Below are 24,903 nucleotides of genomic sequence, written 5' to 3' on the forward strand. Positions count from 1 at the left end.
TGGGATCAATATTCCAAATGGAAGTTATGTTTGTGGATCATATTCCAAATGGAAGTTAACATGCAGATCATATTCCGTGGAAGTTATGTTGTGGTATATTCCAAAATGGGAAGTTATTGTTGGGGATCATATTCCGAATGGAAGTTATGTTTTGTGGAATCATATTCCAAGGGAAGTTATTGTTGTGGATCATATTCCAAATGGAAGTTATGTGTGGATCATATTCCGAATGGAAGTTTATGTTGTGGATCATATTCCAAGTGGAGTATTGTTGTGGATCATATTCCAAATGGAAGTTATGTTGTGGATCATATCCGAATGGGAAGTTATTTTGTTGTGGAATCATAATTTCCAAGTGGAAGTTATGTTGTGGATCATATTCCAAATGGAAGTTATGTTGTGGATCATATTCCAAATGGAAGTTATGTTGTGGATCATATTCCAAATGGAAGTTATGTTGTGGATCATATTCCAAGTGGAAGTTATGTTGTGGATCATATTCCAAATGGAAGTTATGTTGGGGATCATATTCCAAGTGGAAGTTATGTTGTGATCAATATTCCAAATGGAAAGTTTGTTGTGGATCATATTCCAAATGGAAGTTATGTTGTGGATCATATTCCCAGTGGAAGTGTTTGTGGATCATATTCCAAATGGAAGTTATGTTTTGTGATCATATTCAAATTGGAAGTTATTGTTGGGATATATTTCCAAAGTGGAAGTTATTGTTGTGGATCATATTCCAAATGGAAGTTATGTTGTGGATCATATTCCAAATGGAAAGTTATGTTTGTGATCATATTCCTTATGGAAGTTACATTGCAGATTCATATTCCAAATGGAAGTTATGTTGTGGATCATATTCCGAATGGAAGTTATGTTGTGGATCATATTCCAAATGGAAGTTCATTGCAGATCATATTCCAAATGGAAGTTATGTTGTGGATCATATTCCAAATGGAAGTTACATTGCGGATCATATTCCAAATGGAAGTTATGTTGTGGATCATATTCCAAATGGAAGTTACATTGCGGATCATATTCCAAATGGAAGTTACATTTCGGATCATATTCCAAATGGAAGTTATGTTGTGGATCATACTCCAAATGGAAGTTACATTGCGGATCATATTCCAAATAGAAGTTATGTTGCAGATCATATTCAATATGGAAGTTACAATATATCAATGCTTATAAAATCCAAAAAGACCATTGGAATCTTATTAGAAAAAAAGGGAGGGAGGGGGGGTCACAATGAGGCCACCAAAGAAGAGAGTAAAAGGGCAATGCAAATCATCTGCTGTCTAGGAATTAGGAAGTCATCGTTTCCGTCTCCCTAACCCCCTAGGGGATGGCCATAAAATTGGAGAGAAAGTGATATATTAGAAATCCCCAAATGCGATGAGTAACGGAACAATCCCGCAGATTAGAGCAAATACATCAATATTCCATTTCCCCTAATCTACTCCAAGTATTTCTTTCCTCACTTCCCTCACCATCGTCCAATCTATCATCTTCCATTCTACAGAGGAAATGGAGATTTGTCACTGTCAGTCAAAATGACAAAAGGACAAAGTATCAAATTTCTGGGGAGAAAATTTGTGTACTTGTTTGCACACGCTCATAGGCAAACAATATATATATATATATATATATATATATATATATATATATATATATGTGTGTGGTGTGTGTAGTGTGTGTGTGTGTGTATGTGTGTGTGTGTGTGTGTGTATGTATAATATATATATATTATATAATAGTATATATATATACATATATATAGCTAAGGCCACAGGAAAAATACAAGAAATACCAAGCACTTTTGTGTTATTTCAACACAATTTCGAGGTACACTGCTAAAAACATCGAGAACATCTGAATAAGTAAACATAAACGCTGAAAAAATTGAAACAACTATCCATAGTCCGGTTAAAACCAGTGGTCTTAAGCTAAATATATTGTCACACGCTATTCAGTGATATATAGATATATATTATATATATATATATATATATCTATATATATTATATAGATAGATATATATATATATACTATATATATATATATATATATATATATATATATATATATATATAGATATATATATATATATATAGATATATATATATATATATATATATATATATAATTATATATATATATATATATATATATATATATATATATATATATATATCTATATATATATATATATTCGGAACTGAGTGAGTCAATTGGTAACGCCCTGGCCTCTCATAAGAAAGACCGGGATTCGGTCACTATATGAGTCAGATATCTATTTCTGTGAAAGAGGTGCTCATGCGTTCATTATTTATATACCCATGTATTTATATACACACATATATATTCGCATGTGTATATATAATATATATGTACATAAACATATTTTGTATATATGTATGTGTGTGTATTCCACCACTGAAATTATGCAAAAGCCCGAGCCAGAAGCAGCAATCGGACGAGTGCGAAATGTACATCCGAATTCCTTCTAATGAGATGCAAACATTTGTGCAGTTTCGTGGAAAAAGTCTTCATTGTCTCGGTGCATGGTTCATTTCAGTGATAAAAAAAAAATTAGCTCATTTCAGCGATGAAAAAAAGTCATAATATTTTTTGTCATCATTATTAGTAAAAAGAATTTGAATCTACTGCTTTTAGTTTTCTGTAAAAGAAAAATAATTTGAAACAATAAACAAAAAACTACCGAGATGGCTATTTGTCTGTCCGCCCTCAGATCTTAAAAACTACTGATGCCAGAGGGCTGCAAATTGGTATGTTGATCATCCCCCCTCCAATCATCAAACATACCAAATTGCAGCCCTCTAGCCACCACCAGTGGTTTGAATTTTATTTAAGGTTCAAGTTAGCCATGATCGTGCGTCTGGCACCGCTACAGGTGCCAACAACACAGGCCAAAACGCCGAACAGAAAACTCGACTTTTTCTTCGGCGCATTTTTATTCGTTATATTTTCTTCATAAATTGCAAGAATAAAGTTAACATAAACTTACACATTCACTGGACTCGCGCATCTGTATATGTATAGGCTTCATTTTTCAAGTATAAACTTTTAAAGTATTCGCAAGGCAAGCATTCTTTTTAGTATCACAAACTTTCATTAATATAACATCTTTGCAATTAATCTTGCCCGTATAAACTAACAGTTTCCTTGGCCATGTAATCTTGTGTGTATTAATTTAACATACCCTTCAGGCAAGACATCAGTTATCACTCATAGTTTAGTGAGAAAGTTAAAAGGGAACAACGCCTCACATGAACACTGCCTAGTCATGAATAAGAAGAAATTTGAAACCCGCTGGTAATAAATAATGTTGAACTGACATGTATGATTTATAGGGTTTCATTCCAACAATATGGTTGACATTCTCTGTCATCTTTTTGTATATTAAAGTCACAATAACAGACATTGTCCCAACTCTTATCAATATAACGCAAAATCTTTCATTTTATACATATTTGATGAGCACAGCTTTCTCACCCTCCCCGATCCCCTTTTCTTCTCTGCCACCCCCTATAGGACACTGTCCCAACCCTTATCATTTGTAAACATTTAACGCAAAACTTCCCATTTTACACCTTTCATCAGCACTACAACCCTACCCCCTCCCCACCTTCCTTCCTTCCTCCCTTCCTTCCCAAACACCCCCCTCATCGGACCTTACTCCAACACTTGCAGATAATGAGAGGGGCGCCGTCGCTTGCGCCGGAGGCCGTAAAAGGAAGCATAAAGAAGAGTGAGAGAGAGACGCCCCGGCCAAATGCCCTTCATCATCATAAACGGATGCATTGCGAGATGCAACTTGCGCAACTTGGTTGTAAACAAAAGGGCTTTTTACCCGCTATTAAGGCGGGCGATGACGAAACTGGGGATTTGGCACGGGTGTGTGGTACGGTACAACTAGCACGTTTGGGTGGTACGGTGTAACTGGCACGACGTGTCGGTGGTACGGTGTAACTGGCACGGGTGGGTGGTACAGTACAACTGGCACGGGTGTGTGGTACGTTACAACAGCTCTCAAATGAGAAACAGTAGCAGTTAACAGTGTGATGGTGTTTTTGTAATAATGGTAATAGGCCTTAGTAATGGTAGTAGCAATGGTAATTTACCTTCAGAAGACATACTAAACGATTTAGCAACATCAGTAGTGGCAGAGGTAATTCTGACATAAGCAGGTATTCAGCCACAGCAGCACTATGATATACTTAGTCTTCTTGCTAAGGGAATAAATTCTGTTTGCAACTTCCAAAAGAGTTGTCATATTCCAAACACGAATAAATAAACAAAGAATTTAATTTAATAAAAAAATATATATATATCTTATAATATTAATAATATCTAGTATATATATATATATATATATATATTATATATATATATATAGATATATTATATATAAATATATAAGTACGATTAAATTCTAGATAGAATTGCAACCGATAAATATGAAGAAGATGAACTTTCGTAATGAAATAAGTCAATAATGAAACATTTTACTACAAAAAATAAGAAAAACAACAACAATAATAATAATAGTAAAGGGACCAATGACATTACCTCTTTCTCATCCATAATCCTAACTTACGTACAGTCATCTCTGCGCGTACTTGCGCCGTGCAAATGCTGGTATACGTCTAAAAGACGCGTCCGTACGCTACGTCCCAGCTTCCCCTTATTTGGAAAGGGGGGGGGGGGGGGGGAGGGAACTAATATCCGGGGCCACATCCGCACCCCACATCCTGCTGTCAGAGGCAGTATCCTTGGCCGGTTCCTTCGACCCTCCTCGAGACTCAATAATGATTATCAGAATTAGATTTTTTTTCCCTTTGGGTTTCCAATATTTTCCCCTCCCTTAATTTCCTCCCAGATATTGCTTTGTTTCAAGAAGAGACTCTCTCTCTCTCTCTCTCTCTCTCTCTCTCTCTCTCTCTCTCTCTCTCTCATAGGATTTCCAGTTTTTCTTCTGCTCTGTGTGTGTGTGTGTGTGTGCGCGTGTGTGTTGTGTGTTTGAGAGAGAGTGAAGAGAGATTTGAAGAGAGAGAGAGAGAGAGAGAGAGAGAGAGAGAGAGAGAGATATTACAAAGCTTCCGAGTGAGAAAAAGAGCGAGATTTCTTCTCAAAAGCAAAATCCAATCCGTCGCCTTCAACCTCAGCATGAAAATGGACGAGGTGACTTATACTATATAAGAGAAACTTTTCGAGACTGCAATGAAACGTGTTTGATTCGCTGGTATAGTGGTTAGTGTCGCAGTATGTCAGTCAGATGTCGCGGGCTCGCGTCACCCCAAAGGCGATGAGAAATGACGGGCTCTGTATCATGATCAGTTACTGCTGCAGTGATGGGGGAGTCTGCGGTGGGAGGTTGAAACCAACGTTTTTTGGAAGCTAGAATTTCAAGTCAGTGGCCCCTTAGGTGGGCTTGTTCCATGTGAATAGGTTTCATCTACTGAAATAATAATAATGCTAATAATAATAATAATAACACCATGCAGTGTGAACATATAAGATATTATGCCATGTGTAAATAAAAACACCACTTAGGGTGAACTTGTAAGACATTATACAGTTAGTGTAAATAATAACACTATGTAGTGTGAACATGTAAGATATACCATTAGTTTAAATAAAAACAGAATGTAGTGTGAACTTGTAAGACATCATACAATTAGTGTAAATAAAAACAGCTGATAGTTTGAGCATGCAAGATATTACACAATTAGTGTCAATGGAAGCATATCGTGTGACCAAACAAGACTGAACAATCGGTTCAAATAAGATACTGAACAGTTTGCATATGGAAACGAATAATTTACGTAAATATGAAAGTTATCCGTTTGGGATTATCAAACTGAAATATAGGATGCCCATGAATTAGCAAGAATACCAGCAAAAAGTAAAATTATCAGCCTTGGATAATATTAAAAAGAAATTAAGCGTAAAGTATCTTGTATGGATTAGGCAAATTTGACACAATTATTATTATCATTATTCAAAAGTTGAACCCTATTCATATGGGAAAAGTCGACAGGGGCCATCAACTTGACATTCAAGCTTCCAAAACATATATGGTGTTCATTCGAAAGAAATAACAGCAGGTAATGGGAAATACAGAAAGACCAGTTATCAGAAAAAGAGATGAATCAACAAATAAAATTGTAAGTAAGATATTAAAATGTAAGTTGAATCGCATTAAAGGAGTAATGCACTGACTGCATCTTCGCCTGAAGTTTCGAAGTTCCAACTCAAGGATGAATAGAGCAGTACCTACCTAGTGCCTGCCCCATCCAAGGAACCAGCACCTCCTAAAATATGGCTTACCAGTGATCTATAAAAACAACGGGGCTTACCTTCAAAAGCATACGAGTATTCAAAGCTTGATAATAAGATGGAACCACAAAACTTTAGTGACAGTCTGTAGGAGAGTTTTAGTATTATATCCGGCAAAAAAAAAAAAAAAAAAAAAAAAAAAAAAAAAAATGTGAAAAATAACTCTATCAAGTCAATTACGTTTCTATGTCACCAATTCTACTCGGGAAAAATGTATCCAGTACAATACCTACATACATACATACATACATATATATATATATATATATATATATAATATATATATATGTGTGTGTGGTGTGTGCGTGTTGTAACGGTATATATATATATATATATATATATATATATATATATATATATATATATATATATATATATATATATATATATATATATATATATATATATATGTGGTGTGTATGAAGTGTATATAGTATGTATACGTATGTGAGCTATGGCGGTTACCCGTCTCTGAAGTTGAATAAATATTGCATAATGACCCTATCCCTTTTACTCTACAGGCAACTCGCTGTATACAGATGCTGAAAATAGCCACGGCCCCCCCTCGCCCCCCAAGGCAATTAAAACATCAGCTTAGGGGGTCTTTTGTCCCCCGTGAAAATCGCAACGGGGGTGGGAGGGGACGGAAACGAAATCTTAAAAAAATGACTGGTCTTTTCAGCTCTTCTTCCCAGCTAGATAGACCAAATCATTTCATCGATGCACAGAATAAAAATCTAATTTCTTTCTCTTTCCGGAGCAAAAATATTTGTGAAAATAACTCTTGAGTTAAATTGAGTTGAACGGGAGTTGAGTATGGGAGAAAAACTCTCTCTCTCTCTCGACAGATTATTTCAGGTTAAAATGCTTTTACCAATATATATATAACTGCTAGCAAGCACACACTCACACACATACATACATATCATATATATACATATATATATCATATATATATATATATATATATATATATATATATATATATATATTCAAACACACTTTCAAAACCCGGAAACTAAATATTTATTTTATCAATATTCCAAATCATACCGTCATATGGTGGTTGGGGTGTCCTCTACTGAGATATGTTTACTGGGCCTAAGAATAGGAACAGGAGGCTGACCGTTACTCACTTGCACCTACTGTAGAAATGTAATCCCAAGCGCTGGCACCTATGAGGTCATTCAGCGCTGCAAGGGAAATTGACAGTAAAAGGTCTGAAAGGGGTAACAGGAGGAAAAAAACCTCGCAGTTGCAGCATGAAAACATTATTGTTGGAGAGGGTGGAAAGTCAGAAGGAAGAAAGGGAATATGAACGGAGGTACAGTAGAAGGAACGAAAGAGGTTAGAGCTAGGGGCCGAATGGACGCTCCAAAGGTAATTCAGTAATTTGTTTGTGTTTGTTTGTATGGTGTTTTTACGTTGCACGGAACAAGTAGTTATTCAGCAACGGGACCAACGGCTTTACGTGACTTCCGAACCACGTCGTGAGTGAACTTCTATCACCAGAAATACGCATCCCTCAAACCTCAGTGGAATGACCGAGAATAGAATTCAGTAATGCCTACAGTGCACCAAGTGAGATGCACTGACGGCACTAACCCCTACGGAAAACTTCAGTATATTTTTGGTGCCTGAATTTTCGGCCTCTCCTAAATTCCAGGATACTTCGGCGTGTCTATAATTAAGTCATTGTTATAATGACTGCACGACTCTTTTCTCTTTTCGACGGGCTGGTACAGAGAGAAAATGAAAATAGCTGCCTAGAAAGGCAATTAAGAAGTAGGATTACGGGATCTTTTGTTGCGCGTAACTGCTGCAATAGGGGAAGGAAGTGGGTTTCGAAAATAGCCGGTCTTTCCAAAGCCTCCTCAGGCCTCTGAGTTTCCATGTCTGAGTTTCTCTTCCAGACTCAGAAAGGAGGATATATCTTTAGATGGATAGATGGACAGACGACACACACACACACAATACTGTTTATAAATTATTATATTTATTTATTAATTTTAATATATATATATATTATATTATATATATTATATATATATATTTAATACATCAACACATATTTTTACCATACCGGCACTTTCCCTTTCTGCCGTGGGATTTAAGATATATATATAAATATATATAATAGGATATATATATATATATATAATCATATATACACATATTACGCATATACGGTATAAGGCACATACAATACGTATGAATATAATTTATACATAATATGTTTTACTTATATATATATATTTATAATATAATTATATATATATATATTAATATAAATAGATTATGTTATATTTTATATACACTATATATATATATAGTATAATTAATATATATATAATATCATATATAGATATATATATATATCTATAAATTATATATATATATATATATATGTGTGTGGTGTGTGTGTGTGTGTGTGTATATATATATATATATATATATATATATATATAAATATATATATATATATATATATATTATATATATATATATATACATAATGGAGAAAGAGAGAGCGTGCATACAAGTTATAAATCGTCGTGACTCAATGAACGCAGCAAATATCTTATGGCTCCAATTTGAAAGGGAACTTCAGAAACGATGGGGAAATCAAACGTTAAATTGAGAAACGTCACTTCCGTCAATTAAAAGAAAAAAAAAAAAATCCCTGAACACCTCAGTCTCCTCAAGGGATTAACCGAGTTCTAATGAATCGCTGAGAGATTAATATATCTATTTTGTGATGGTACAAATCCCTTGAATTATTTACATATATCCCGGTCAAATCCATGCGGTTTTTTTCTTCTTTTTTACCATTCATCTTTGTCCATTGCTTATAAAATATGAAATTGTGGCTCCTTCCTAGATAGTGACCCTCCCCCCCCGGTTTTCGGTGGTCGTTATCTAATACTAATATTTCTTGGGTGTCATTATCTTTATGATATTTACCAGTATTTAAGTTTTGACGGTCATCCCCAACGGGCTTGTATTAAACACGCCGCAAAGGTGGATAGTACATATCGGGTTAAAACCTCTTTCGGGGTCACTATCTAGGAACGACCCGAAGTTGTTTGTGAACGTACATTCATACAACCAGTAGATATATACAGGGTGAACATACAGTCCCAGTACCATTACAGTTATTTACTGCTCAGAAACCATATAACAGAGAGTAATGCAGTTTTTCTTGTAGAATGAAGTGCTCTGAATGTAAACTTCAGGAAATGTAGAACATTCTACAAAAATACTCCATTACTCTATGTTATATGATTTCTGAGCAGTAGTTCCTCGTTGGACGAGTGGTTTTCGCGCTCGGCTACCAATTCGGTTGTCCGAAGTTCGATTCTCGGCTTGGCCAACGTGGAATCAGAGGAATTTATTTCTGGTGACATAAATTCATTTCTCGATATAATGAGGTTCGGATCCCACAATAAGCTGTAGGTCCCGTTGCTAGGTGACTAATTGGTTGCTAGCCACGTAAAAATATCTATTAATCCTTCGGGCCAGCCCTGGGAAAGCTGTTAATCAGCTCAGTGGTCTGGTTCAACTAAGATATACTTAACTTTTCTGAGCAATAAATACTTGTAATGGTACTGGGACTTTATGGACACCTTGTACAATTACCCTTCTACGTCAAGGACGTCTAGCTCTGTACCTGCGGACTGAAATGAGCCCTCTCGACTTTTAGCCTTCCATGTAACTGGCCGCTAAAAAAAAAAAAAAAAAAAAAAAAAAACTTGGAAGGCCTCGCTATCAGGTAAAAGTTTTTCATTACAAATTAACATTCAAGAAAGCATATCTGAAGACGCTCTATAACTCACAGTGAGCACCGAATACTGTAAATTTGATTTATATAGATTTTGGTATACGCCAAGCACTGGGGCAACTAAGGACATTCACCGCTGAAACGGAAATTGACAGTAAAAGGTTTGAAAGGTGTAACAGGAGGAAGACCTCAAAGCAGTTGCCCTGTGAAACAATCGTTAGGAGAGGGTGGACAGTAAGAAGGAAGAAAGAGAATATGAACGGAGGTAAGGTAAAAGGAATAAAAGGGGTTGCAACTAGGGGCCAAAGGGACGCTGGAAAGAACCTTAAGTAATACCTACATCGCACTGAATGAGGTGCACTGACGGCACTAACCCCCTACGGGGCCGAATACTGTAAAGCCGAGGCTTCGCCACCAAACTTGACGAATAAGCATTATGCAACTGAAAAAACGAACTCAAAAGCTGCAGCTGCACACAGCAGTTCCGTGTGTGCAGCTTGACACCGTCAGTGAAGTGAGTAAAAGCAAAACAACAATGGGCATAATTGTATTTTCGATACAGCACAAATTTTTTACTTATGAAGGAAATAGTCTTCCCAACGTGTTTCATGTCCAAAGCCTCAGCGGTATAAACTACCCTCGTTTCACTAAGGTTTCTGTCTTGCTGAAAACTTGAAAAGCCAAGACGGATGCCAACAAAATAGCTTTAAGTTTAACAATTAAAAGCAATAGAGAATATGCTTCTCATTCATATTCATAACGCAGTTTCAAGATAAAACAAGTGAAAATTGCGTAAATGTTTCCTTCTGCGCAATCGAGTTTTCTGTACAGCGTATAATGCTGTATAAAACTAACAGCTATGACCGGTAGCACTTCAGAAACTCCCAAGATGCGTGGGAATGAAGGTGCCCTGCACGCCTCCGGATAGCGTTGCCAGGCGCACGATCCATGGCTAACTTTAACCTTACAAGCTACTGAGGATAGAGGGTTGCAATTTGGTATGTTTGATGATTGGAGGGTGGATGATCAACGTACTAATTTGTAGCCCTCTAGTCTCAGTAGTTTTCAAGATATAAGGGCGGAGAGAAAAAGTGCACACGGGCAAAAAAAAAAAAAAAAAAAAAAAAAAAAAACAGAATACACAGATCTTGCACATTTATAGTGTAAATACGACATTAAGTCAGTTATTCCCGCAGCATATATTGTAATGTCAACATAACTGGAAATTAAATGAGAGAATATAATACACCTATAGAAAGTGGGAGAGAATAAGCATCCCTCACACAGAGTAACAGTCGCAAACTTGGCAACTGCTAGAGCATCTCGCCATCACATCATCACATGTCAGACAACTGCGCCAACACATCATCAGACGTCGGAGACACTTGCTCCATCACATCTTCACACGTCAGAGACAACTGCGCCATCACATCATCACACATCGGAGACGACTGTGCCATCACATCATCACCCGTCAAGAGACAACTGCGCCAACACATCATCAGACGTCGGAGACAACTGCTCCATCACATCATCACTAATCAGAGACAACTGCGCCATCACATCATCGCGCATCAGAGACAACTGTGCCATCACATCATCACACGTCAGAGACAACTGCGCCATCACATCATCCCCCGTCAGAAACAACTACGCCATCTCATCATCATGTGTCATAGAAAACTGCACCATCACATCATCACGTGTCAGAGACAACTGCGTCATCATGTCATCACGCGTGAGAGACAACTGTGCCATCACATCATCACGTGTCAGAGACAACTGCGTCATCACATCATTACGCGTCAAGAGACAACTGCGCCATCACATCATCACGAATCAAGAGACAACTGTGTCATCACATCATCATGCATCAAGAGACAACTGTCCAATCACATCATCACATGTCAAGAGACAACTGCGCCATCACATCATCACATGTCAAGAGACAACTGCACCAACACATCATCATATGTCAGAGACAACTGCGCCATCACATCATCATGCGTCAAGAGACATCTATGCCAACACATCATCATGCGTTAGAGTCAACTGTGCCATCACATCATCATACGTCAGAGACAACTGCGCCATCACATCATCACGTGTCAGAGACAACTGCGCCATCACATCATCACATGTCAAGACACAACTGCATCAACACATCAACACACGTCAGAGACAACTGTGCCATCACATCATCACGCGTCAACAAACAACTGTGCCAACACATCATCCCGTGTCAGAGACAACTGCGCCATCACATCATCACATGTCAAGACACAACTGCATCAACACATCAACACACGTCAGAGACAACTGTACCATCACATCATTATTATGTTCAGGACACAACTGCGCCCATCACATCAAAACAACGGTTCAGAGACAACTGTGCCATCACATCCACATGCAAGAGACAAACTGCCCATCACATCATCATGCGCAAGAGACAAACTGCACCACACCTCATCAAGGACAGAGACAACTACGCCATCACATCATTAGTTGTCAGAAAGACAACTTCCACAATTACAACTGCATCACACATGGTTAAGAGACAAACAGCCACCAACCACATATCATGTGTCAAAGACAACTGTGCCATCACATCATCATGCGTCAATACACATCTATGCCAACACATCATCATGCGTTAGAGTCAACTGTGCCATCACATCATCACGTGTCAGAGACAACTGCGCCATCACATCACCAAGCATCAGAGGCAACTGCGCCATCACATCATCACGCGTCAACAAACAACTGCGCCAACACGTCATCACGTGTCAGAGACAACTGCGCCATCACATCATCACCCGTCAAGAGACAACTGTGCCAACCACCATCATCACCCATGTCGAGACACTGTGGCCTCACATCATCAACGCTTTCAGGAACAACTGCGCCAACACATCATCACGTGTCAGAGACAACTGTGCCATCACATCATCACGCGTCGGAGACAACTGTGCCATCACATCATCACCCGTCAAGAGACAACTGCGCCATCACATCATCATGCGTCAGGGACAACTGCGCCATCACATCATCACGCGTCAAGAGACAACTGTGCCAACACATCATCACGTGTCAGAGACAACTGCGCCATCAAATCATCACGCGTCGGAGACAACTGCGCCATCACATCATCACGCGTCAGAGACAACTGCGTCATCACATCATCACACGTCAGAGACAACTACATCATCACATCATCACATGTAAGAGACAACTGCACCATCACATCATCACACGTCAGAGACAACTGCGTCATCACATCATTACGCGTCAAGAGACAACTGCGCCAACACATCATCACGTGTCAGAGACAACTGCGCCAACACATCATCACGCATCGGAGACAACTGTGCTATCACATCAGCACTCGCCAGAGACAACTGCGCCATCACATCATCATGCGTCAGACACAACTACGCCATCACATCATCACTTGTCAGAGACAACTACTCCATCATATCATCACGAGTCAGAGACAACTGCGCTATCACATCATCACGCGTCAGAGACAACTGCGCCATCACATCATCACGCATCAAGAGACAACTGTGCCAACACATCATCAGACGTCAGAGAGACAACTGTGTTCTTAGAAGTGATGATAAAACGAACACCGGGGAACTGGTGTAGTCGCTGATTCATTAAGTGATAAGGGAAGTTTTCATCCAAGTCCCTCCCTCCCCCCGCGAATGTGGGGTCAATAATTACTCGCCGAAAAGGGGAACCCCTTTTTTGATCGCCCGTCGGTATCTTTTGATCGGGAGCCTCTAATTGTAATTGACCTTCTGATGAATGAGAAAGAGATGCGGGTAGAATAAACACGAGTTTGTTTGGCTCTATGCAGCTGCCATTTATAAAGATGGCGAGTGTCTTGCAAATCTCCGCTGGGAACTTCATTGAGAAAGTATATTACGCATTCAATGCAGTATTTATAGAAAACCCACAAATAATTTAACATATGTACATTTCTATTCTGGCCACCATCTTAATATTAAAATTTCAATTTTTTCTTCTATGTTCCTACGCGCTTTGTGTATCACGAGTCCACAATATCTTGATCAAGAAATAGAATACATGAAAAAGATAGGAAACGATTTCTGCTATCCTCATTTAATTGATTCATGTTATCAAAAAGCTCACAAAAAGTTTTATAGTGTTGCTATTAATGAAAAAGAAATGCCTAAAAATGTACTTAGCTTACCTTACTTTCGTGGATTTGAAACCATAAAATCAATATCTAAATCGTTTAATGTTAATGTAGTGTTCTCTTATAACAATACCATTAAAGATATGCTAATTAAGAATAGTCCCGTAACAAATAACAACATCATTTACAAAATTCCTTGTAGGGATTGCCCATCGTTATACGTTGGTCAGTCTAGTAAAAATTTATGTGTACGTATTAAGCAGCATATGTATTCAGTTAGAATAGCCCAGACTTCAAATGCACTGTTTATCCATCTGAGTGAAAATTCTCATTGTATTAATTGGTGTGATGCCTCGGTAATTGCTAGATCTAATGATTATGTTTCAAGAAATTTACTGGAATCGGCAATTATACAAATCACTAATAAAAACAACCTAAATCTTAGTCTGGGAATGTACCATTTGGACCCATATATTTGTAAGATGTTTATGAAGGACCTTAAAATAAATGAACTACTAATAAATTAGTCCCACATGTATATAGTTATTATTTCTTTCTCTCTCTCTCTCTCTTTCTCTCTGTCTCTGTCTCTGTCTCTGTCTCTCTCTCTAGTTCGGTATTCTCTCTCCCTCTTTCTCTTGCTAGATATATATATTTATATTTTCTTTTGTCTTTTCATTAATAATAATATTTTGGGAAAATTTGTGTAAATTTCATGATATTAAATTGTACATGTTTCCTTGTTTTTTCAAAATGTACTGTTTTCTGGAAGAATAACTTGTTTACTGCGTGTATCCTCCAAGGTGTGGATATGTTTTCCTCTGTAAAATCAGTTTGCCTTAGTAAAGGGTCTGAACAGGACCGGAAGTACTCGGCTATCTCACTTTTTCATTTTTTCCTTCTTGGCGAAAACCTTTATATATATATATATATATATATAATATATATATATATATATATATATATATATATATATATATATATAAATCATACATTTCAGTTGTATTCCACACAGGAAAATGAAATTGGTTTATCTCAGAAAAGCCCAACAATTTCTTCCTGCAATTCAATTGTATTCCTATGTGGAATACAACCGAATTGCCATATCTCCGTGCTTAAGAAGATTAACTATATATATATATATATATATATATATATATATATATATATATATATATATATATATATGTGTGTGTGTGTGTGTGTGTGTGTGTGTGTGTGTGTGTTGATCTGCTGCCGTTACTTTCCGCGGTTCTCCTTACCCAGACAAAAAATGCACACTAATCAATCTCGACCGAACTCTCGATGGAATTAACCTCTTTTGTTTCGAGTCCTGTAAAAAGAGATCAAAGCAACATCACGGTCAGTCAAATTACCAATTGAAATTTGGAGCGGATGAATTGAATCACACCTCATTAGTGTCCCCGGGGTCTTTTTCAAAGGTATCTGGAAACCAATAAAATTCTGGACATCAAAAAGATGTGGGTTGTTTATTGAAACGCGTTTTATCTGCGCGTTCCCCTCGTTTAACCTCCAACCTCCCCCCACCCTCACCCCCCGCCCCGTTTTTCCCCTTCTCTCTTTGTCTCATCTATAAACACAAAATATTTTAGGATATAAACTTTATTTTAAAACTACTTTCATTGTATTTTTTTATCCTGTCTCTTTCTCACAACATAAGAATAAAATACACTCTTATAGGGGTTTTCCCTAAACATATATTTATCTTGAGGGAGTTTTCCCTAAACATAAAACATTATCTTACTGGAATTTTTTCTAAACATGCAATAATATCTTCAGGAAATTTTCGCGAAAGGTATAGGGAATTTACCCTAGACATTATCTTACAGGAATTTACTCTAAATATAAAATATTACAGGAATTTTCTCTAAACATGAAATATTACCTTATAATTTTTCCCTAAATATGAAATATTATCATAAGGGAATTTTCCCTAAATATGAAATATTATCTTAAGGGAGGCTTCCCTAAACATGGATGGATGATTACAGGACAACATCGGTTCCGACGTCAGATGAATTGGAGCTTATTCTGGCATATGCATATCACAACAATTAGCAGATGGCCCACATATAAACATACAAGCGACATGAACCTATATTGCGTGTCTATCTATTTATCACACTCTCTCTCTGTCTCTGTCTCAACCACGCAAGCACATCATACCCTAAATATTCATTTCTGTACTAAACTCGCCTAATCGGTTGCACTTCTCCCATGATAAATTAACGAACAAACATCGGCTGACCCCGAACGCAGATATATCCTGTTGCCGAGCTCTCAGACTCTCTCCCCTTCTGAATTTTCTGTGCCCGGGAACAAATATCCCCTTTTCCCCTGTCAAATTCCCCCCTTGATTTGATTAATGTCCCGTTTTTAATCGTTCCAATAATGGCGCAGTAGCATATAAATATCAAATGGGCTTGGGTACTGGAACGGAAAATATATTCATGAACTCTGGCACTTCATCGAACGAACGCTTGGAATGAGTATACGAACACCAAAGAAATATCTTTTTATTCTTTATACCAACGAGTAAAAGATGTGCCAAAGTTTCTCCTGCGCAATCGAGTTTTCTGTTCAACGTATAAAACTGTATAAAACCACCAGTTTTCACCGCCGATGGCTTTTCAATCGCTCACCAGATTCGATAGAGTGAGGGTACGTCCCATGCATCTGGAAAGCTCTGCCAGATGCACGATACATGGTTATCTTTCACTTAAAATAAAAACTACTGAGGGGTTAAAGGGTTGCAATTTAGTATGTTAGATGATTGGAGGGTGGGTGATCAAAATACCAATTTGCAGCCCTCTAGCCTCAGTAGCTTTTCATATCTGAGGGCGACCAGATTCAAGTGCAGACGAACGTACAGACATTGCCCCCTCAATAGTTCTCTTTGGCAGAAAACTAGAAAAAAAAAAGTACAATTTCACCAAAACCAACAAGTTTCATTACAATCTGTTCTGTACTTTATGAATTTAAGCTACATTCCCTTACTTTCATTCATGATTCTTCTTGAATTTCTTTTCAATAAAGAAGAGATCGAGATATTACGTGGCACAACCTAGATCATCCACAAAGAGGTCGGTACAAGATCTCGATTTGAATGGCTCAAAATATGTATTTCAAGTAAAGTTCGCTGAAATGGTTCGTGACATACAAGGGTGGAAGCTTATTAGACGTGTATACTGAACATACACACATACATACGTACGTACATATATATATATATATAGTATATATATATAGATATATAGATATATATATATATATATATATATATATATGTATATATGTATATATAAGATTATATAGATATATATATATATATGTTATGTTATATTATATATATATTATATATATATATATAGATATAATGTATGTATGTATATTATATATATATATATATATATATATTATATATATATATACATATAATATATAATACATAAATAAATATTAATATATTATATATATCGGTATACCACACAACCACACAAACACATATAGAGAGACATAGGGTTGGTAATTCAGGTTTGGGAGATTACATCCTAAAACTGCGCTTGAAAGTTACCGTACAAACGCCGCCTGTGAGTTTTATATCACCAAAATAAATTTCCCACCTCGATCGAAAAACAAAGCTTGACACAAAGTCATAACTATTAATGACCTTTGATAAATACCTATCAACCATGAATAATCCGGTAACCCCCCCCCCCCCCCCCTCTCTCTCTCTCTCTCTCTCTCTCTCTCTCTCTCTCTCCTGAGGCTGACAACAGATCAAAGGGCATCTCGGCTCGTAAAATTATGGCAATGAAAAGTTTACGTTTGAACCGCTAAAAATCCAAAGATATTCCTTGTGCAAACTGTATGGGGGAGAACTTACAAAAGACATTTCCTTAAATAAAATATCTCGATATTTTTTTTTCTTTATTGCCTCACTGTCTATCGAGGCAGAAAACGATAGAGGGGGTCGACTCATTCCTTTACTTTTTCAGGCTCTGTACACTGGATGCTTCACAAGTCAGGCTCCTTATGAGCGACAGCTTTCGGGAACAATGTCACTGATTTGTAACGTCGCTCCCTCCAGAGTTGACGCCCCAAACCGCCACGTTTACTTTCGGTCTCGCTTTGATTTTCTTGCTTTTCTTAAGACGCCACAAAGAAAAAGACGCAACGTGCAGTCATGTTACATTCGAAGGAATAAACTAGATACAGTTGAGACTTTAGATCATGCAAAATTGTTTACGGTTTTACATAAATGGTGAACAATATCTTTCGTTTTCGTCTCGTTTTTATTTCATTGGGTTCCTTAAGGAGCGAGAAAGGAACAGACGTCATATGCAGTCTTGTTTCACATTCGAAGGAATAAACTAGATACAGTTGAGACTTTAGATCACGCAAAATTGTTTACGTTTTACATAAATGGTGAACAATATCTCGTTTTGTCTCGTTTTTATTTCATTGGGTTCCTTAAGGAGCGAGAAGGAGACGTCATATGCAGTCTTGTTTCACATTCGAAGGAATAAACTAGATACAGTTGAGACTTTAGATCATGCAAAATTGTTTACGGTTTTACATAAATGGTGAACAATATCTTTCGTTTTCGTCTCGTTTTTATTTCATTGGGTTCCTTAAGGAGCGAGAAAGGAACAGACGTCATATGCAGTCTTGTTTCACATTCGAAGGAATAAACTAGATACAATTACAACTATAAATCATACTGAAATGTTAACAAATTTACATATATTGTATATATTTGCTTTACTTTTAGTCTCGTTTTTATTTCATTGGGTTTCTTGAGGGGCGAGAAAGGTAAACGACGAAATAGACCATCCTGTTAAATTAAAAAAAATAAACTACATATAATCAAGGAAATAAATTAATGCACGTTTGAATTGTGCAGATATGTTTAGAATTTTACATATTGTAAACATTATCTTCAATATTTTCATATTTTTCTTCAACCGTGAGAAAGAAAAAGGCGAAATAAACCGTCCTCCTACATACAAATGAGTAAATTAGATATAGTTAAGACTTTGAATGAAAGTGCGTTTAAATCCTGCTGAAATGTTTGCAATTTTACATAAACTGTAAACATTATCTTGATTTCCTTATTGTTCTTAAGGCGTGGTCCTATCACATTCCAATGAGTAAATTAGAGACACTCATGCCAATGAATCAATGAGTGTTTGAATCACGCCGAAATGTTCAGTTTCGTCACCAGACTGACACAAGATATTATCGCCGTCCACTTCGGTTTCACCGAACAAAAACGCCTTTTTGAAGAGCGATGTTCAAAAGAACACGGCAACACGCCCATTGTCAGGTGCATTTTCAAAGTGACGCTCGGGATTCGCCGAATATTTTAGTGCCGACCCCCCCCCCCCCCCCCCCCCCCCCACCCCCCCCCCCAAAAAAAAAATAATAATAATTCAATAAAAAGGCGAAAGAGGCCTCAACAGAGGACGAATGACGACTGGCCATAGGTTTTAATTAAATCAATCAGCACTAGTATCGCATTTCAAAAAGCTGATGATTTCACTCCTGCTTCATTAAAAGCGTCGCTTTGGAGGCTCCATGACGCCGTCGGAGCAACAAATGGTTGTGATTTTCGAATGATTGTTGTTGACTGTTGTTCCTTTCAAAGACAACTGAAATCAGACAAAAAAAAAAAAAAAAGTTTCTTCGGCGCAATCGAGTTTTCTGTACAGCTAATAATGCTGTATGAAGCTCTCAGCCACGGAACATGACACTCTTAGCCGATGCCCATGAAACTTTCACCCACGCCCCGTTGGTGGACTGTGTTGTTGGCACCTATAGCAGTACCAGACGAACGATCATGGTTAACTTTAACCTTAAATAAAATAAAAACTACTGAGGCTAGAGGGCTGCAATTTGTTAAGTTTGATGATTGGAGGGTGGATGATCAACTTACCAATTTACAACCCTCTGGCCTCAGTAGTGTTTAAGGTCCGCGGACGGACAGAAAAAGTGCGGACAAACAGACAAATAATCATCTCAGTAGTTTTCTTTTACAGAAGACTGAAAGGAGCAAACATTGCAATAATCATTTGGATAACGTCTACAGTACTCCATGTAACGACGACGTAAATTAGTGTCTTCCACAAGGAAAATGTATTACGTTGAATGCAGAGGGAAACAGCCAATCACCGATGCCAAAGAGGCTTCTCTTCTGACTGCTGGCAACAAGCAAGACTCGACACACAATAAAAAGTGGTCACACAATAACACACTGAGCATTTATTCTGATGCTCGATGTTTATACGCACACTACGGTCACGGCCGGCAACAATGAAGAAGCCTGTATGAATAGAGTATATACCCTTCAAGTTTTTACAAAATCAACCTCTATATATATATATATATATATATATATATATATATATATATATATATATATATATATATATGTATATATGTCTCTCCTATTTATTTTTTTAACCTTTTACAAAAATATATCTTTAACACTACTGTGGCTTTTAATTGTCATTAATATCAATAACATAATATACTAATATGTCAAAGAGTCACATAAACATGATAGCTAATATAAACATATACTGCAAATATACACATCTGGTAAAAACAGGGCTGTACCAGTAGACTATAAACTACGTATTCTATATATATATATATATATATATATATATCATATATAGTATATATATATATAATATATATATATATATATATGTATATATATGTATATACGTATATATTATAGTCTCAGCTAAATAGATAAAGAAACCCACCAAGAAAAAAATGCAACAGGAAAGTTTGAATAATAATTCAAAGAGGAAGGCCAGGACGAGGAAAACGAGAGAGAAAAACAGACACTTAAGCTCACCACCAGTCGCCAACCCCCCTCCCCCTAACCGGGAGAGAGAGAGAGAATTAAACGATATAACACACTGCACACTAGATGTTTTTCTTAGTGACAAGAGAAGTACCAAGATTTGATCCCAACTTCTGGGATGACCCAAGGACAGAGCAATGACTTAAGCCTCTTTGTGTTCTTAGTGTTTGGACTTCATAATAGAAACTGTGAATTTTATTCATTTATTTATTTATTTTTCCCTATTTATTTATTTAACTACATAGCTTATTGTTGCAAGTGTTTCTCCGAATAAATTTCTAATCATATTTTCACTGTACACTTTTGCCTACAAGTGTGTACAGTCAACATGCATGATATTATTATTCGCAAGAAAAACTTACAATTTATAAAAAAAATAGTACAAACAATAAATGAAAATATGAGCAGGCAGGTTCTGCTTCATTTCTGTTTTCAAATTTTTTGCTTAACTTAAAAAGAAAAAGTATATAACAAAAAGAAAATAAGAAAATGCGACCTAACGACGATTGTAAATGAGAGGGAGAAAATCATATTCCCAACTCTTTTTTTTTTCACTTACAAAAGAAAAAAAAAAAAAAACAAAAAAAAAAAAATCAAAGCAAATGATCAAAATAAAGATAAGTGTGTTCAAGACTGATACTCTCTCTCTCTCTCTCTCCTCGCTCTCTCTCTCTCTCTCTCTCTCTCTCTATATATATATATCATATATATATATATATTATATATATATATATATATATATATAACCCTCTTTTACTTATGTTAGCTGTTTCATGCTTAGGATGACGAATGACTGACAAGTGTGTTCGTGTGTATGTAGGCGAGAGGGAGACAGAAGGAGGGAGGAAGAGGGGGGGAACTGATTTCGAAGACTTTCCATCAGAGAGAGAGAGAGAGAGAAGAGGAGGAGGAGGAGGAGGACACAGTGCATGATATATATTCATTTGCAAGCATTCAATTGTAAGGAATGTTCTGGTGTTACAAGCGGTCCTCTTGTAATGTCATGAACCGAAAAAGGAAACAGCAATTTTAAAACTGATCAGTGTTTCTTGTTTATATTATATTGAATTTGCTAAGATTTTAAGATATTTAGGTGCTGCAGAGATCAAAATCAACTTCAAAAGTTGGCGCTACCTTCTAAATGAATTTCTTTGATCATTCATGTGTCATTTACAACATAATAAAGGCCGAATCTGTGCAAATGCCGTGTAAATCTGAGGCCAGTTAGAGCATTTACAGATAAAAACCAACATTTATTTCACTGGGCCAATTAAAAAAACCACCCTGGGATGTGTAAAGCTTTCTGACGTTTCCAACCAATTGTCCACTACACATTTTTTGTTGGATAAAATCACAAAAGTTAAAAGAATCTAAAATGCAGTTACGAAAAGATTTACCTTGTCATTACGTATTTGTTAATGTCTATTTTCCATATGGACAACTGAATTCTGGTAAGCTTGCTTTGCAAATGACTACTCCCTGGATGGATATTAACGCGATTTCAGTGATCATAATTACATTTCAAGACAAGAGGCCAAGTTAGTCATAGCATAGTGATATGAAAATATGCTGATTCAATCTAGAAATGGGGGGGAGGGGGGGGGGGTGGGCGGTATCAAATAGGGTGGTTTTAATAAAAACTAAAATTTCAGTTTTGATCACAGAATATTTAATGTACTAGATTCAATTAAGCGGGAGCCAGGGGGCGGGGGAGGAAGGACCCATCTATTCGGGATTTGAATCATAACTAATATTTTAGTTTTGACCACAAAAGCAATTTGGTTTTGATTCAAAACCAAAAAATTTTCTAACTTAAATATAGGGCAACTTAAGTCTTATAATATTATAACATCTACATTTTCCCATGGATGAACTTCTCTTCAGAGGTCTCCAACACCTGCAAGCCCCACATAACCAGTAACATCTCTGGAGAATTAATCCCCAGATTTCACAGTGACCTTTTTCAAGCTCACTCTCTCTCTCTCTTGCTTGGTGAGACGTACCCGCGTGAAGTCAGATTAATCAACAGATATCACAAGTTTAACATACGACTAGAATTTGAGAAATATCTAGAAGTGTTCGTGAACTATCGGTGATAAGATTAGTGTGAAAATAGTAGGATAAAGCGTCTTCTAAGTTAGTTTATCAAGTGTAATACTATAAATCAGAACAAGATGGCAGTAAGTTCCAACTGCGGGAAGAGGTGGCGTAATTTGGCGTGTTTAGCAGATTCGCAATACGATGAGGTAGCAGGAAGGGAACTGGCATTTCTCATCTATGAAATCAGCAACAGTCCTAACCAAAAAGATACAAAAGCATTCATAGATATATTAGAAGGATATAATCCTTCAAACTGGAACAAATCTAATGAAAACATCTTGAAAATAATTGAAGAAGTTCCAAATAAAATCCAAGTGGTCAAGAGACTCATAAAGAAAATATACATAAACCAACATATTCCGACAAAGAAAATGAATAAGGTGAATCTTGTGAATATCCTAATTGATGCATTAGGAAAAAAGAATGCCAAAAGCATGCAAACTGTGTAAGGTTTGGTATAGCATAGTCAATCCACAAAACCTAATCAGAAAATGTGCTGCATGCAACATTCCGACCCATCCACAGTGTGCTGAGGTAATACAAGATTTGAGAAAAGATACAAGAATTTTTTGTTCAACATGTCTATCATGGATAGACAATGTTATTAAATCAAGATTGAATGTACAAATAGTTGAGGATAAGAGGAAGAGGAAGAAGAAGAAGAAAAGAAGAAGAGGAAAACGGAAGAGAAGTAAACAAAAATGAAATGACAGAAAAAAATAAGGAAAACAAAAAACAAGATAAAAGTATGGATGCAGAGATACTCATTGATACTACATATGAGGCAATAAAGCAGCATACCTACGAAGAAATAAATTACGATATGACAACAGAAAAGCAAATCCCGAAGAGGCTCTACCCAGATCTACACAATGACGGGAAAGAGGAAAAAATAGACAAGAAAGACAAAATCTGCAACCTTTTGAAAAGAGGGAATTGCAGATTTGGAGAAAGATGTTACTACAAACATCCTAAGATATGTCAAACTATGAAATATATGGTAAATGTGCATACTTAGATGGATATGGGGATGATTGCAGAGATCTGCATCCAAAAATATGTAAAAAACCTAAAAGAAGGAAAAGGATGTAAGTTCGACAAAAAATGCAAATATATGCACCCTGTAGCCATGAATCATAATCAAATAAATAACCAACCAAGTAATAAAATCCAAAATAAGAAAGAAACAAATAAAGAGAGAAATCAAGAATATCAGGTAAAAGAGAAAAGCAAACCACCAATGAGATATGCCAGAGGTTGCAGCAAAAATTTCAAAGCATCAGCTCCGAAATTCTACTCAAGAGATAATAACTGTATTTATTATGCAAGAGGATATTGCAGAAACGGAGAAAATTGCAGATTCAGACACAAAATGAATAATTAAAGGGGGGGGGGATGATGAAGGAAGATCAAATATTATGGAAAAGTTGGATTTTTTAATGTCAGAATTTCTGGAAATGAAAAAAAGAACAACATACCAGAACAGGAAAGAGACATGGAAAATCCTTATTACTACCATTATTAAATGAAGGAGAAAACACGCAAACCATCATAGTGATGAATGCGCAGGGTTTAGTTACGAGT

General features: G+C 36.6%; 2 protein-coding genes across 2 annotated transcripts; both read left to right on the top strand.

Moving 5' to 3' along the window:
- Nucleotides 1-4,108: 4,108 nt before the first annotated feature.
- On the top strand, nucleotides 4,109-12,707 carry LOC135211137 (uncharacterized). Its single transcript, XM_064244294.1, has 2 exons — nucleotides 4,109-4,198; nucleotides 11,406-12,707. The coding sequence occupies exons 1-2, from the start codon at nucleotides 4,109-4,111 to the stop codon at nucleotides 12,705-12,707; spliced, it is 1,392 nt and encodes a 463-aa protein (XP_064100364.1).
- A 27-nt stretch (nucleotides 12,708-12,734) lies between these two features.
- On the top strand, nucleotides 12,735-13,808 carry LOC135211143 (histidine-rich glycoprotein-like). Its single transcript, XM_064244307.1, has one exon. It carries the CDS (start codon nucleotides 12,735-12,737, stop codon nucleotides 13,806-13,808), a length of 1,074 nt encoding a protein of 357 aa, XP_064100377.1.
- Nucleotides 13,809-24,903: the final 11,095 nt, after the last annotated feature.

The sequence above is a fragment of the Macrobrachium nipponense genome, chromosome 19, assembly GCF_015104395.2.
Source record: "Macrobrachium nipponense isolate FS-2020 chromosome 19, ASM1510439v2, whole genome shotgun sequence".
NCBI lineage: Eukaryota > Metazoa > Arthropoda > Malacostraca > Decapoda > Palaemonidae > Macrobrachium > Macrobrachium nipponense.

What these genes read in the sequence shown, in the direction of transcription:
- LOC135211137 (XM_064244294.1), top strand. Translation starts at nt 4,109, where the DNA reads ATGGTAATAGGCCTTAGTAATGGTAGTAGCAATGGTAATTTACCTTCA. An exon ending in CAACATCAGTAGTGGCAGAG is followed by an intron (nt 4,199 to 11,405) that starts GTAATTCTGACA and finishes ATACACCTATAG; the next exon opens with AAAGTGGGAGAGAATAAGCA.
- LOC135211143 (XM_064244307.1), top strand. Translation starts at nt 12,735, where the DNA reads ATGTGTCAAAGACAACTGTGCCATCACATCATCATGCGTCAATACACA.